Raw genomic sequence first — 13911 nt, 5'->3', positions numbered from 1 at the left:
ATGCCACCTCTATGTACCCCTGTTTTGTTCCTCTGCAGTGTGAGTCAACGTGTCCTGTAGACAGGACAAGCAGCAGCGGGCACAAACTGAAATAGAATAAGGAAATAAAAATTGTACTGTTAGAGCGACTAAACACTGGCACATCTTTCCCAGAGAGGTTGTGAAGTCTCCATCCCTGGAGATATTCAGTTCTCGCTGATCACAGCCCTGAGCAAACCACAGTACCTCACCCTGCTTTGAGCCGAGGGTCGGATTGGCCACTCTCAGGGTGCCTGCCAGCCCCAGCTGTTCTGTGGTGAGTCACTCCAAGCCACACCAGCCTCCAGGAACAACTTCTATCAGCACCTCTGCTGGCAGCCCCTTCCATATTAGCCTTTTTCTTAGCTAGAGTTCATACAATGGACCCCATCTCCACCCAGAATACCTTCTATTTATCTACTATTCATGTTCCCATCTCTGTTTCCAAGAACTCCTTGTTTTTTAACATGTAGTTTTCTAGCATCATCTAGCTCCAACATTTCCTCAAATGGTGATCACAACCAAGCCCACATATACTTTGTAGTAAATGGTGCTTAAAGCATTGGAGAACTGGGGCCACTAGTAAACACATAAATAAATAAAAAGCATAGGCCAGCTTTTCTATTATCTGCTCTCTTTCTTTGTTCCCATTCGGTCCCCACATCTGAATACTTCTTCCAACCTCTTTGTGCCTGATCACACTCTGATTACAGGTAAATATTTAATTATCCACGACCCACCTCCTTTCCCATGTCCCATTCCTCTCTTCATCATTTCATCCTATGTGTAGTCTCACTTATCTCTAAAATTCTCCATGGGCTAAACCACAATTTGCCCTCACAAACTAATGCATTTCCAAAACAGCATGACCTGCATATGGGAAAAAAGTTCATGTAAAAGCAGGTAAGTGTTCACCATTTGCACATAAGAAACTAAAAGAGAAACTCTGAACTCTGCAAAATAAAAACTTGGAGAGCAATCTGTCACTAGCTTAATGTAGGAGCTGTGCTATTCCTCTGAGCCTCAGCCCACATCAAGGTAGAGCCCTGGCAACTATGATTTTCAGCTCTCCTCATTTCCACTGCATCCATTACTAGCCTCACTTCTCTTCAGTCACTTTCCATTTAATCCCTAAGCTGTCCTCTACTCAGCATCTCCCTAGTTCTCCAGTTCATCTCACTCATGCACATCACATACACGCGCACTCCTCTATCCCATCACCTGCTTGTCTACTTTTTGGTTGAGGGGCAGTGGAATACAACAGGTACTTGTTTATACTTTTTTTCCATATATTTTCACTAGTAACAGACACAAAGCCTCAGACAATTTTCCTGTTTTAATAATATCCATCAGTATGGTAGTCTGAATCATTAAAAGCTCTCAGCAAGTTAATAATTCCTCTTCTGCCTCAATCATTACAACTGAGTTTGAATTTTGCAACCAAAGAATATCATAGTCAAATGCACCATCTGATCATTAAAAATTCCACAGCTTCAGACTTGAGATGTCTCCCTAAATCCTTTGTTACATATGGGGCATGCCACTCGCTGGCTTGTTTGTACTACAGAACCAGAGCTACATTCCTTCAGAGCTACATGCACTTCAGGATCAGTCTCAGGAAACTAGTAGAAGACAGAAACAGAAAGCTGAGACCAGATTTTATATGAATAAAAATGATGAAAAGCTAGAAATACCTAACATTATGTTCTGATAGAGTGATGTGGCCCCAAAACAATGCTTTAAGAGACATGTCTTTTTTCTTTATTGGAACACAACAGAATGGTGGCTTAAATATTTTAAGATCTTTGTAAAATCCTTCACACAAAATTACTTTCACGGATCGGTTCATAAGAACTATCATTCTTTGAAGTACTTACAGCAATTTCCTTCTTCAGAGTAAGGTACTCAGAAGCATTAACAACCCTATCTTCCAAATGTTCAAGTGATAAGTAAATATTACTGCCTCCATTATGCAAGGGATGCCCCAGAGAAAGGCAATTTGTATGATCTGCCCATGATTGCAGGGACTGGAATGTCAATGTCAAACGACAAAAATAGCTTCTTGTGTGTGCTTGAGATGAGCAATATCATCATTGCCTTTACATGTCTACTCACTAAAAATACCGTAGATTTGAGCACATTCATTTTTTCTACATCTTATCTTACGACACTGACTCATATGAATTAATTCCTCTTTTATATTCTGCTCATTGACTACATAATGAAATGTTCTAACGACATAGGATCAACGCCCACAGAATCTGCATTTGGGTAGGTACAACACAGCACAAAATTGCTTCTATAGGTACAAATGGAAACTCAAAAAGCTTTGAATTTCAGTGACTTGATTAAGGTCAAGCAGCAAGCATGTTCCCAAGCTCCAAATTGATCTTCCTAATTATCTGGCAAACATGGCAAAATTGTCCAGGAAACCCTCACTGCAGGCTTATTGCAGACCAATCTGAACATGAGATAATATCTGTCAAACTGCAGGTCCTTGCTGAAGATGCAAAGCTTCTATTTTTCACTTGTTTTAGAATTAAAAGGAGTAAAAGCTCTTCTATTCTAACGGCATTACATTCTTCTCCTAGTCTATAAGCAACCCAATTGCTTAAGCAAATAATGTGATAACATGTGAGTTAATAAATAGAACAGCTCTGCCTTTCCCCTTATCAGCACTTCAAAACCCTTGCTTAGAGACATCTAAATTCTCCAAAATCTGAACTCTTTAGTCACCAATGTGAATGAAGCAGGGTTTGTTCTGAAGTCCCTTGCAACCACCTCCTCTCTCAAAACAATGTGAAGTCAAGTAAAATGTATTAAAACAGAGAGTACAATGACCACTTGCTATGTGCGTACACACAAATAAGACATAAAAGATTTCCTGTTGGCCCTAAAGTTATGCAAAAAAAGAATATGCAAAAGCCTCAATAAATGGTCATGTTCAGACAGAACAGTAAAGCACTCCACTCTCACTGGGACAGCATTGTATTAAAAATCATGTAAAAATGATTACTTGGCTAAATGAGAGTTAAAGTCATGGATGCATTGTATCAGAATGACACTATTGCTTTGTAAGGAGGCTTTTAGCATGCTGTTGTATAGTGTTTCTTATCAAAACTAAAATACTGTAAGACAACTGAGAAATATGCTGCAACTGAAGATGAGTTCCAAGCTGCCCTCTCCAGTACCATCTTTTGGACCAAAGCTCAAAAATAACAAGGGTTTCCAAAGAAAACCAACATAGATAATGACACACAGGGATGAAAAAATATTCCTCAAATTTTCAATATGCTCCTGTTGGAATAAGCAATGCTTTTAATTAAAATGTTTTCAAGGAAGTTCATGGCCCAGCAAAAAGTTACGGAAATCATTTAAGCAAAAAAACTATCAAGAAGTAGGAGAAAATACCCTGTTTTGACTTTGGTAGGCAAAATCCATGGATGTGTTCATAACTTCTAATCAGCTTGGTGAAAGAGCACAGCATCCTGACTGACAGTCGCAATTTCAAACTTACATGCAAAAATGATGACAAACAGCTAACAAGGGCTTGAAGAAAAGGTACTATTTTGGGGTGTTTGTCCTAAAAGGGACGCTGTTTTCTTTCTTAAATCAACACACAATCTCATTACCTGATCAAACAAATTTCTGTACCCTGAACTGAACACACTTTAAAGACCATGGAAGAGGGAAAGCATTCATAGTCAGGATTAAGTTTAGACATGGTAGGTAGTTCAGAAAGCACTCCAGGAAGGAGGAGCATCTTTCAAAGCATGACACCCAAACTCAGAGACATGAGAAGATAGCTAGCACTGGCTAAGTACAATGGGAATTTCAGACGCAGCTTGTTCTCTTAGCTTTGCACTACTGTACACAGCTCAAAGCACCGACAGAAACTTCATACAAACGTTCAAAAAAAACCTCACTGACCCCAAAGGGATTAGGTACACATATGTTTCCCTCTATTTCTGTCAGATTGTATTTGTTAACTTCTCAAAAGACAGAAGGGGCTGCTTTGGGGAGGAGTGTGTTGTTCTCTCTCCTTTCTGCTTTTGGTAAAACCTACACAAACTCCGTTATCTGTACAGTAAAGCAGCTGTGATAATACTCTTGCCTGTAATCATCCACTTCCAGCTCTCCTAGCAAGCAAGGACCACTGAGGATATTGCCTTGTTGCTGGAATAGGGACACTCTATGCTAAAATTCACTACAGTTGAAATCAGCAAAAATGTTTTCCTCCTTTTAACTGAATTATGTTATTTCAAACTTTATCTACTGATTTATCTTCCATCAGTTTCCTCCATACTTTTATTCATGCTTAGTGTATCAGGTTGGTTATGCCGCAACTAGTCATTTATTTACATTTATTTTTCAACACAAGAAGTAGAATAAAAGAGGAATAGAATTATTCTTTCATAAATCCTCTCAGGGAGTTCACAAACCTTTGTCTGCCCTCTCTACTCCAACTCCCTTGTTGTTTTCCAGTTTCATAACCGGGTTAGATGGAGTCAGAAATGCACACAAAATGGTAAGAGCTGTCTTGATAGCCTTCAGTGAATTCCCACCATAAGCACTTTCACATCCTACTGCAAGCCAAGGTGTTTCGTAAGAGCAACTCACAAATCTTAATGAATATATTTAAGAAATTAACTGAGGCTTTCGCCATTTATGTTTCAGCATCTTGCAAGGGTCAGCACCAGATTCAAGCAACCAAAAGCAGCTTTTCACACACAAGCTGTTATCAACAGACCCTGTATAAGGTGTTTAACATGTACATAAGCAGAGAAATAGAGAGAATTATATTTCAGAAGTTACTCTGATGAACTTTGCAATGGAAGTCTGGAAGTCTAGCACAACATGAGAGTTTATACACAGAGCAGAAAGAACAGTATCACTTTTTAGTACTGACCTTATTTTGAGTATCTTCTAGGACAGATCACAGACCAGTTCTTTGCTAAAACTGTTCCTAAAACTGAGCCTGCTATCTCCCTTAGCTCTAAAAACAGAGTGAAAAGAAGCACCGCAAGAATTAAAACAATTGCCTCATATGGTGCAATCCGACTTTAACCAGAATCCAGTTTTGCTACTGGCCATGAAGCTTGTCCTGCAAAGCTTGTCCTCCTTACCTGCAAAAATATTATATTACTACAATTTAGAAAGGTAACTGAGTGAAATGAATATATCCCAAGTTGTCCCCTCACCTTAGATACACAAAATAAAGAGAGAAGCCAAAAGATAGGGAAAGTTATTTTTATACAACTCTTCAGCAGATCTTGGTAAAAGATTGATCAGAACTGCCAAAATACTGGAAGCTCCTGGAGGACCTGGTGCTCCCTTCCACATAAACTGGACTCTTTCCTGGTCAGTACAATAACGGAAAGAAGACAACGAGGCATGTGACCTCTGTGTCAGTCTCTGCAGCTATTCAGTGTTTGTAGTGCTTCCACACACAGGCAGCTCTGATGCAGCAGAGCTCAGACACAACTGACCACTCCACATCTCCTTCCAGGGATGCTGTCACTGTCTGTGAACACTCCAACCATGCTCAACTTCCTCAAGCACAGAAGGGCTCAGCAAGGACACAGTCTAAAAACTCACCAGATGATGTCCATGCAAAAGACTGAATAAACTGGCATTTAAAAATATGAAGTATAAATGCCTTCGAGAAGCTGCAGATGCCTGCTGCGAACCCAAATGGGGTGAAAATTTCATCCCTTACACAAAGACATTTCCTATTGAACACACAGTGCTGATTGCCTATTTGCTTACACATTTCTTTTTCTGATTTTCAGTGGAACATGTTTTCCATGTACATGGTTACATGAAAAATATCATGGAGTGCCTGTTTGTCTGCTTCAATCACTGAGTGACTATCCTGGTTATTTCCAAACTGCTTGCTGAAGAAGGGTGGGGAGACAGGGTGTCCGAGATGACCATGCTGAGTCCTCACAAGATAACAGAAAAAAAGCACAGCCTTTTGTGCATTTCTGCCTGATCTAACTCAAGAAGTTCCTTCTTATGAATGCGAAACATTCATATTTTGGGGAAGATTTGAAAAGAAGATTTCTTTATCTTGTTTTATAAATACTTTCAAAGGCAATTGATATTTTTCTTCCCTACTAAGACTGTTTATTAAACCACCAACTATGTCTGTAAGCTAACTCGGGACTAATTTTGCTGTCACTTAATTCAATGACAAATGACTCAAGGAGTTCACAGGTAGCTGGCTTGATCCTTTTATTCAGAATTTAAAAAATAACACATTTTAGACATATTGTACTGATCAATACTGACAGTAAAAAAATTTCTCTTCAACTTTGATTCATCTTCCTCAAGCTCAAATACTCTAGGGTTTTTTAATCTTCATTTATGAATTCTCAAGATATGCTGTAGGTTTTTCAGAACAGGTAATATTTTATTATTAGTCTGGGTATTACATATTGATTTGGTGTTCTAATCTCAGGTCTTTAAATATTGCTTTAATATGAATGCAATAGTACTATGATGATGATAAACGGAGAGAGTGTTCCCAGGACTCTGGACTATGGACAGATCCAGACTGTGAAGCTCAAATGTGAATGCAGACTTTAGAGAAGTTTGAAGTTCACTTCAGGGACAACTGAAGGTCACTCCATTCCGACAAAGCATTCAAGAATTAGTTGCAGCTCACAGTGAGATTTCACCCTTACCACACATACCATGCCTGTGATTACTTTCTGAAGTATACCTGCACTGTGAGGTCATTTTACTGATCCGCCTAACCATCACTGGTCAAATATAAAGAGTGAACTAAACACCACATATGAGGTTGCTGCTTCTTCAGAATTTCTTCAGTCATTTTCCCAAAAGTGTATCCTTACTAAGATATGATCTACATGGACAATTCTGCAACAAAAAACTACTGAGGTCAAACTTACTGATCAGGCAAGAGCAATATTTTTGTGAGAAGAGTTGTACCTGAAGATACTAAAATACCACCACCCATGTAGGGAGTTCCTGGAAGGTAAGTTAATATGCTACTACACAAAATGCAACTTTTGCACATTCTCCCTCAGAATAGAGTTTACTGCCTCATTCCTCCAAGAATGTCGTGTTGAAATATTTAATGCAAACTTTGAAAAGCCTAACAGGCATTCAGCTTTAAAGAACTAGCATCAGACATTTCTCATCATTGCTCTCATCTAGCTTCCATCTACCTCAGTTCTCTAAATATAAATTAGAAAGCTTCAGACACAAAATTTATGCTGAACTGTTGTTCAGGTCACAGAAAGCTTTTTCTAGCCTGGCCAAAACTCTGCAGGTCTGTCCAGCTGGCTTCATGTCGCTATTCAGATTATTTCACAATGACTGTCCTCTTTTAATGCTACTCCAAAGAGCTAAGACTGGTCCCGTCTGAAGAAGGTGAGAGAAAAGGTTACCAGCCCAACAAGGTAATCTGCACTGACTACATTTCTGCTCTGCTCTCCTCTAAAGAGAAGAGAGAAACACAAAATATACAGAGCACCTGTGAAGAGCAAGTAAGGGTTACCAAACTATACATTCATGTGGTACTATGTCACGAGCACAACTGAGAGGAAGGACAAACAGTTAACAGGAGCCTCCCAAAAGATTACTTACCACTCTCCACAGACCCTCATCTACACATCTTAATAACAAATGTTCAACTCTTTTAGCACCTAGCAAAGCACCTTCTAGTCTTTGCAACAAGACAGTGCTTTTTCTTTTTTTTAAATGTAATTCACCCATATCACCAGACAGAGACTGATGATATCAGTAAAATAATACAGTAATTGAGTTGTTGCAGGTACCTCCACATCTCACATACCTCCATCTGCCTGCAAAATAAATAAATGAATAAACGGAAGGGCTGAGATTTCCTCCTTCCACACGACATGAGCACTTTCCACTCTCTCCAGCTGCTACTTCCCAAGATACAAACAGAAGCTCAAGGAAATGCATCTGTCAGAAAGCACCAGTTTGACAGGATCCACTGCAAACGCACCTTCCATTCTTGCCATTGTTTCCCCTTTAATCTGTCACCTTAATGTGACATTATAGTATGATCTGAAGTACCTCTTACATGCAGCATAGATTCTCATTAAATCGTCGTAATCAAACTCATATCAGAATAAATTTCATTTCCTATCTTCTTCTTACCTACACTGTCTCAAGAATTATTTTACTCCAGGAAGCATCACAGGGGGATTTGCAGCAGAAGGGAAGGAAATGCAATTTGTTATAAGGAAAAAAAAAAAAAGAAGAGTTTGATCCAAAATTCTATACTCTGCCCATACTTACCAGATGAATAAAAAAACCTACTAAATGTGATGGTACTTAATCTAGTTATTTTGGCTGCTCTCAGTGCAGAAGTCTACAGTATCAGCTCATACAACCCACAACACTGGAAGGTATGAAAAACAACCCTGCTTACCTTTCATCCCAAACTTAGAATGTCTTCCAAACTTCAGAATAATGAGCATTATTACTAAGCCAGTGCACACCAGTGCTGCAATTCCCACCACAACATACACCTAAAAAAAGAGGACACAAACAGATCTGATTGTTTAAGTCGCATGAACTACCTTCAAAGACATTCAACATACATTCAGATTACCCCAGTTATGTAAGGAGACTAATTTCAACTGGGAAACATTTGCACTTGGATCAAAGAGTACTTGTTGAGGTTTCTTCTATCCTGCAGAGAACAGAGATTCAGACACATCTAAGAACAACTTTTTCAACATCCTACACATTCAAGGTAGGTGGGAGCAAGTGCACATCACCCCTTTCCCTTCCAGCAGAGTAGCATGTTATTAAAAAAACCACATAACAAACGCACATAGGAAAAAGATTTTACCATAAGAGTGGTTGTACACTGGTACAGATTGCCTGGAGTCGCTGTAGAGTCTCCACCCCTGGAGATGTCAAAAGCACAGTATACTCAACCCTGAGCAACCACGCTGGCCCCACTTTAAGCAGGAGGAACTGGACAGAGGATTTCCAGAGGTCCCTTCCAGCCTCAGCAATTCAATGATTCTCTTACCAGACCAATTTTTTAGCACAGTGTCCCGACTCACAGTCCACTCTCTAGTGAACATGAATGCACACACTCTACAACACCTGCTGCTTTTTGCAGTCACCCATGCAGGGAGGCTGCAACAGCAATCAGCCTGGCCACCTGACACCAGTTTCCAGCAATTCAGCTCAGGAAAGCATGAGAGACAAGGCAGCAGAGGAGGAAACCCACCAATTCAGCTACTTATATTAAAGTCTATTACAAATTATCAAAAACCTACAAGAAATCATGTTTTAAAAACATACAATTAGAATTTGAAAGTTCACTGCAGCACATCCTTTCTGTAAGGAGGAGCTGACTTCAGGACCTGAATTCCAACAACGATCTTCAGATTACCTTGGATGTCTTTTTTTTGTAAATACTGTTGCTCTCCTTGGCTAAAATTAGAAGCAAAGTCTTAGGCTAAAAAATTGAAGCTACTTGTTTGGAAAAGCAAGAAACAAAATAACTAGCCATTTTACTTGTACTGAAAAGTGATACGCTCTGTCAAAAAATGGGGAGGAGGACAAGAGTTGGGAGCATTGATTTTCTTGTTTTCCCTCTTTTTCTGAGTTTTGATCACAACACAGTAATAGCTTCAGTGTTCTGGTAGCTCAAGGTCCTATTACAATTTCCACAGTTTTCTGAGTTCTGTAGCCAGAAAGTATACCAAGATTACAGATCATGAAACAATATATATACTTACAGTGATGCTATCTTCATTCTCCTTGTTGGAAACATCCGTAGAAGTGATTTGATTACTGTTATTTGTGGTGTCTCCAAGATCATTAGGCGTGGTTTCATACTCTTAGGAAAGGAAAAAAGGTTGCTTTTATAATTTTGTAACCTTAGAGGTGAAACAGTTGTCTTTATAATTTCTGGTCTGTAAGATGGCAAGTCCACTAACAACTCTCAGGACTCTGAGCTCTTCAGAAACAATACATTATTGCTAATGTAGCTCAAACTTTGCAGAGGGTAGGGGGATTCCTTGTGGCAGATACTTGAACAAATGTGTTACACTGATAAACTTGAAAAGAGAAGTAATTTACACCATAATGTCTATCTCTACTGGACAAACTTGAGTTAAATAAAAATTCCGTCCATAAAGCTATTTTCATGTGCTTCTGACTTCCTATTAAAAATTAAAGACTGTCCTCTATGCTGAACTTCTCCTGCCTTGTATTCAGCCAAATATAGGACAGTCTTAGAAATTAGCTTGGGGACTTCTGTTCAGACGAGAAGAACTTGGCAGATGGGTTTTCAGCTAGTTTATTACTACCAAATGTGAACTAGCTCTTTTTCTTTGTTTAACAAATAATAAAAAAATATTGTTGTGTGCACAGAGGTTACAGTCTAGCACCATTAGCTGTCACAGAGGTAAACCTTTAAAAAACTGTCTGAGATGGTGTGAAGAAATTTGATTTGTCAAAATAATTATGCTGACAGGTCTGTACCATAAAAGAAGGAGCATGGCTTAATTACTTATAATTATCTCAAAATGAAACACAGATATTTACAGCCTATGATTTCCTGTCAAATTATTCAAATGAGGTAAAAAGAATTGAATAATATACATATAAACTTAGAGAAATGTGCATGAAATAAAATAAATGCATATATTTTATGTTTGCATCTGGAAATACACATAACACTTCAGTTTTATGACTGTGATGTGTGCAGATGAAAGAAGGAAAAAAAAAAGTCAACAATTGCATCTATCATAAAAATGCGACTCCAGAATTGTAATTTATATTTGGAATTAACTGCATATTTGTTTATACATTTCAATTAAAATCAGTGCTACAGAAGAAATTTTAACTTGGAATCTGAGAAAGCAGAACACAGAGGCATAGCTCTCACTAACTGCACAGGTAGGAACTCTTCCAACTGCAGAGCTGCTGCTGAACAAGGGCAGGCAGGGCCTGTACATTGGCAGACTTAATCTTCTTTAGCTATCAAGGCCATTTTGGAGACCTCAGCTAACAATGCTAACAGTAAGCTGCAATGGGCTTTTGATCTTCCTTTGATTTCTGCAAAGCACTTGTCATGGTACAGACTTTTTGGTATATGAACCTATGTAGCTACCTCTGGCATCAGTGCTACAGTCAGTACAGTCCTTGTCTGATCAGCTCATGTATTCTATTTAGCCTCTTCATGATGTGTGCTGAAGAATAGGACTCTTTCAAGCCAAAATACACATTAAGTATATGGAGCTTTCATGAGAAACAAAATTCAATTTCCTGGTCTTCTACTGTTTGAATTCTCTGACTCAGCACTGCATCTCTACGCCTATTGCTGCCTATGCAGCAAGTAGCGAGAGGCAAACGAAGAGCACTTGGGTAGCACCAATCCTGCCTGAGCAGCTCACCTGCACAAGCACACTCAGACAAGGTGCTGTGCAGACCATTTGCCACCACAACTACATGCTTTTGCCAGAACAAAGGAGCAGGCTTCTGCTTCACGCATTTGCAGGCAGAGCCCACTTTATAACAACTATTTCAGCCTACAATATTTGGTTTCCTTTACAATTAGCTGGGGAAATCTTCACAAAGATAGGTTAGACCAACTCTGTATTTATGGTAACTTTGTAAGACCAATAAATAAAACAAATATTCATAGCTTTTGCTGCTGTGGCTCTGTAATACAAAATTTCAAAAGGGAAATGGTTTGCTCTTAATTTTACCTGTAAATAGTGGTGGGCAAAAGCAGTTCTATTTGCAGTTCTGTTCATGCTTGGGTCTGCACTCAGCTACTGGAAATCACACCCTGAAGGACTAATGAGAACTATGCAGTGTTTCAGCTCTGGTCTTTGGATCCGCTGAATGTACTTTTGTATTAAAATAGGCAAGAGCTAAAGCAGGCCATGTTGGTACGCTGGTGTTGCGTTGCCCTTCCCTGCTGCCCAACTGTGAAGCACTTGCATTTGAACGAGTGTCAGATCTCCAAAGTCTCTTGAAATGCATAAGCCAGGCAAGGAAAACACACGCAAACAGCTAACCAGCCAAAACTGGGTGATACGGAGTTAAACCAATTCCTGCTTGTTTCTCTATGAAATCCTGACATAGACACTAAACAATCTGATAGTGCTTGGGCCACAGACAAGGGTCACGCCTCTTGACTGATGCTGTGTGGGACTTGTATTGCTCCAGGACCAGGTGCTCCAGGGCAGGTTCCCCACTGCCACATGCCTCTTGCAGCCACCTGTGGGTCTCCGTCAACTGCAATAAACTGCAGCTGAGGCTGGGCGGTATTTTGCAGCCATTTCACAAAGAAGGTGCATGGTGGCTGGTATACAGACAAGAGCACAGTCACACCAGCGCCGGGGATCATCCTGCACAGTCCTCTGAGGGGTGGGTGATATGGAGCATGTTGTCTCTCTCATGTTCACAACCACATTATAAGAAGCAGCATGGCATGAAGACATGAACTCGTAGTCAAAGAAGCTGTCCTTGCATTTGCTCTCCTGCTCAGCCCCAGGTGAGGTGCTGTATTCCTCTCAGCTCCTTCCCAGATGAACCAGGACAGCTGCATTTTTTGAGAAGTGCTGCAGAGCTGATCCAGAGACACCAGCAACTGCTCCACAATTGCAGCTGGGACTCCCCTGGGCAGACCCCATGTCGCGCAGCCTGTCACAACCTCATCAGCTCTTCCGGTTCCCATTCTACATTCAAAACACTCAATGGAAAATGTCTGGAGATCACCTCCCATGGAGGGCAGGACACAGACGGGCCAATTATCAAGGAACAAGCCAAACCTCGCTATGAAGGGGTTTGTTCTGCACAGAGTGGTACTCGAGGCCAGGGTCCCCTGCCCTCCGTCCCCTCTGCCTCCATCTCCTCACAGCTCATCACTGCCCAGCTCTGGGCCCTGCTGAGCCAGGACCACCTGCAAGCCTGTAGCCTAGCCCTGGCCCCAGGACAGGTCCCAATGCCTGGGTCTAGGGCTGTTCATGGGCCCCCCAGCTGCCCTTCTCCTGGCTGGGGTGGTGGGACAGCCCTGGCTGCCAGGCCAGGGAGGCAGCCCTGAAGGACCACCATGGCACCCCGACACCCACAGGGAAGTACCTCACAGCTCCCAATAACTTTACCCATCGCCAACATACCAAGAGACACACAGCCGCTCCCAGTGCCCAGCAGGATCAAATCCTCTTTCGCTGCCTCTACCCTGCACACCAGGCACAACTGCAACACCATTAGCACAGGGCTCTGAAAAATGCATTTTAAAGTGAAGCCTGCAGAAACCAGGGGGTGGTTCTTTGTATCTTCCTTCCAACATAATCTAAGCTGTGGGTAAATGAGTTAGCATAGAGACAGGGCAGTCTGAAAAGAAGGCATGAAACCGCTCAATCTTTGAGGGAGCTCATGCCAGGGCTCCCACTGTCAGCCATGCAGGTGGCTTCTTCTCTGAACAAGTGTAGCCATCCCTAGACTTTCCAGCAAGCCTCATTTATTCACCTCACTAACTGGACTCGTGAATTTGGAATAATTAGGGAAACACTCTGGACTACAAAGTGCTTCTCGAAGCAAGCACTGAGTCACTGAAACAAAGATCAAAGACAGCAATTTCAAACAGCGGAAAGAAAAGGCAGGAATAAAAAGGAAGGCAGCTTTCATGAGGACTAGATCTTGCAAGCTGTGATCCACCAGCGCAGTTTGAAGCCCACATCTCAGCATAAACCTACCCAAGTCAATTGAAGCACAGCACTCTCATGGTTAAAGCCATACACAGGCAAACAGGTCCTTGATAAACAGCTCAGAATCAAAATCTTCATGCATACAGCTGACATAATACAACACATGTAAGAAATTGCACAAACCATCACCACCTTCCCAGCTCCC

At 40.8% G+C, this 13911-nt stretch overlaps 1 protein-coding gene across 1 annotated transcript in view; it reads right to left on the bottom strand.

The window, feature by feature from the left end:
* NTRK2 (neurotrophic receptor tyrosine kinase 2) overlaps positions 1-13911 on the bottom strand; it is a gene marked incomplete at its 3' end in the record, with an annotated part of 173792 nt that overhangs the window by 136248 nt on the left and 23633 nt on the right. Inside the window, exons 6-7 of the mRNA XM_080362473.1 lie at positions 9780-9880; positions 8450-8549 (exon numbers count right to left, since the gene is read on the bottom strand). Of these exons, the coding sequence (XP_080218599.1) occupies positions 8450-8549; positions 9780-9880 (201 nt within the window). The remainder of the gene's footprint in view (positions 1-8449; positions 8550-9779; positions 9881-13911) is intronic.

Source organism: Nesoenas mayeri (assembly GCF_963082525.1).
Source record: "Nesoenas mayeri genome assembly, chromosome: Z".
NCBI classification, from domain to species: domain Eukaryota; kingdom Metazoa; phylum Chordata; class Aves; order Columbiformes; family Columbidae; genus Nesoenas; species Nesoenas mayeri.
This window is presented reverse-complemented; position numbering and strand designations above follow the sequence as displayed.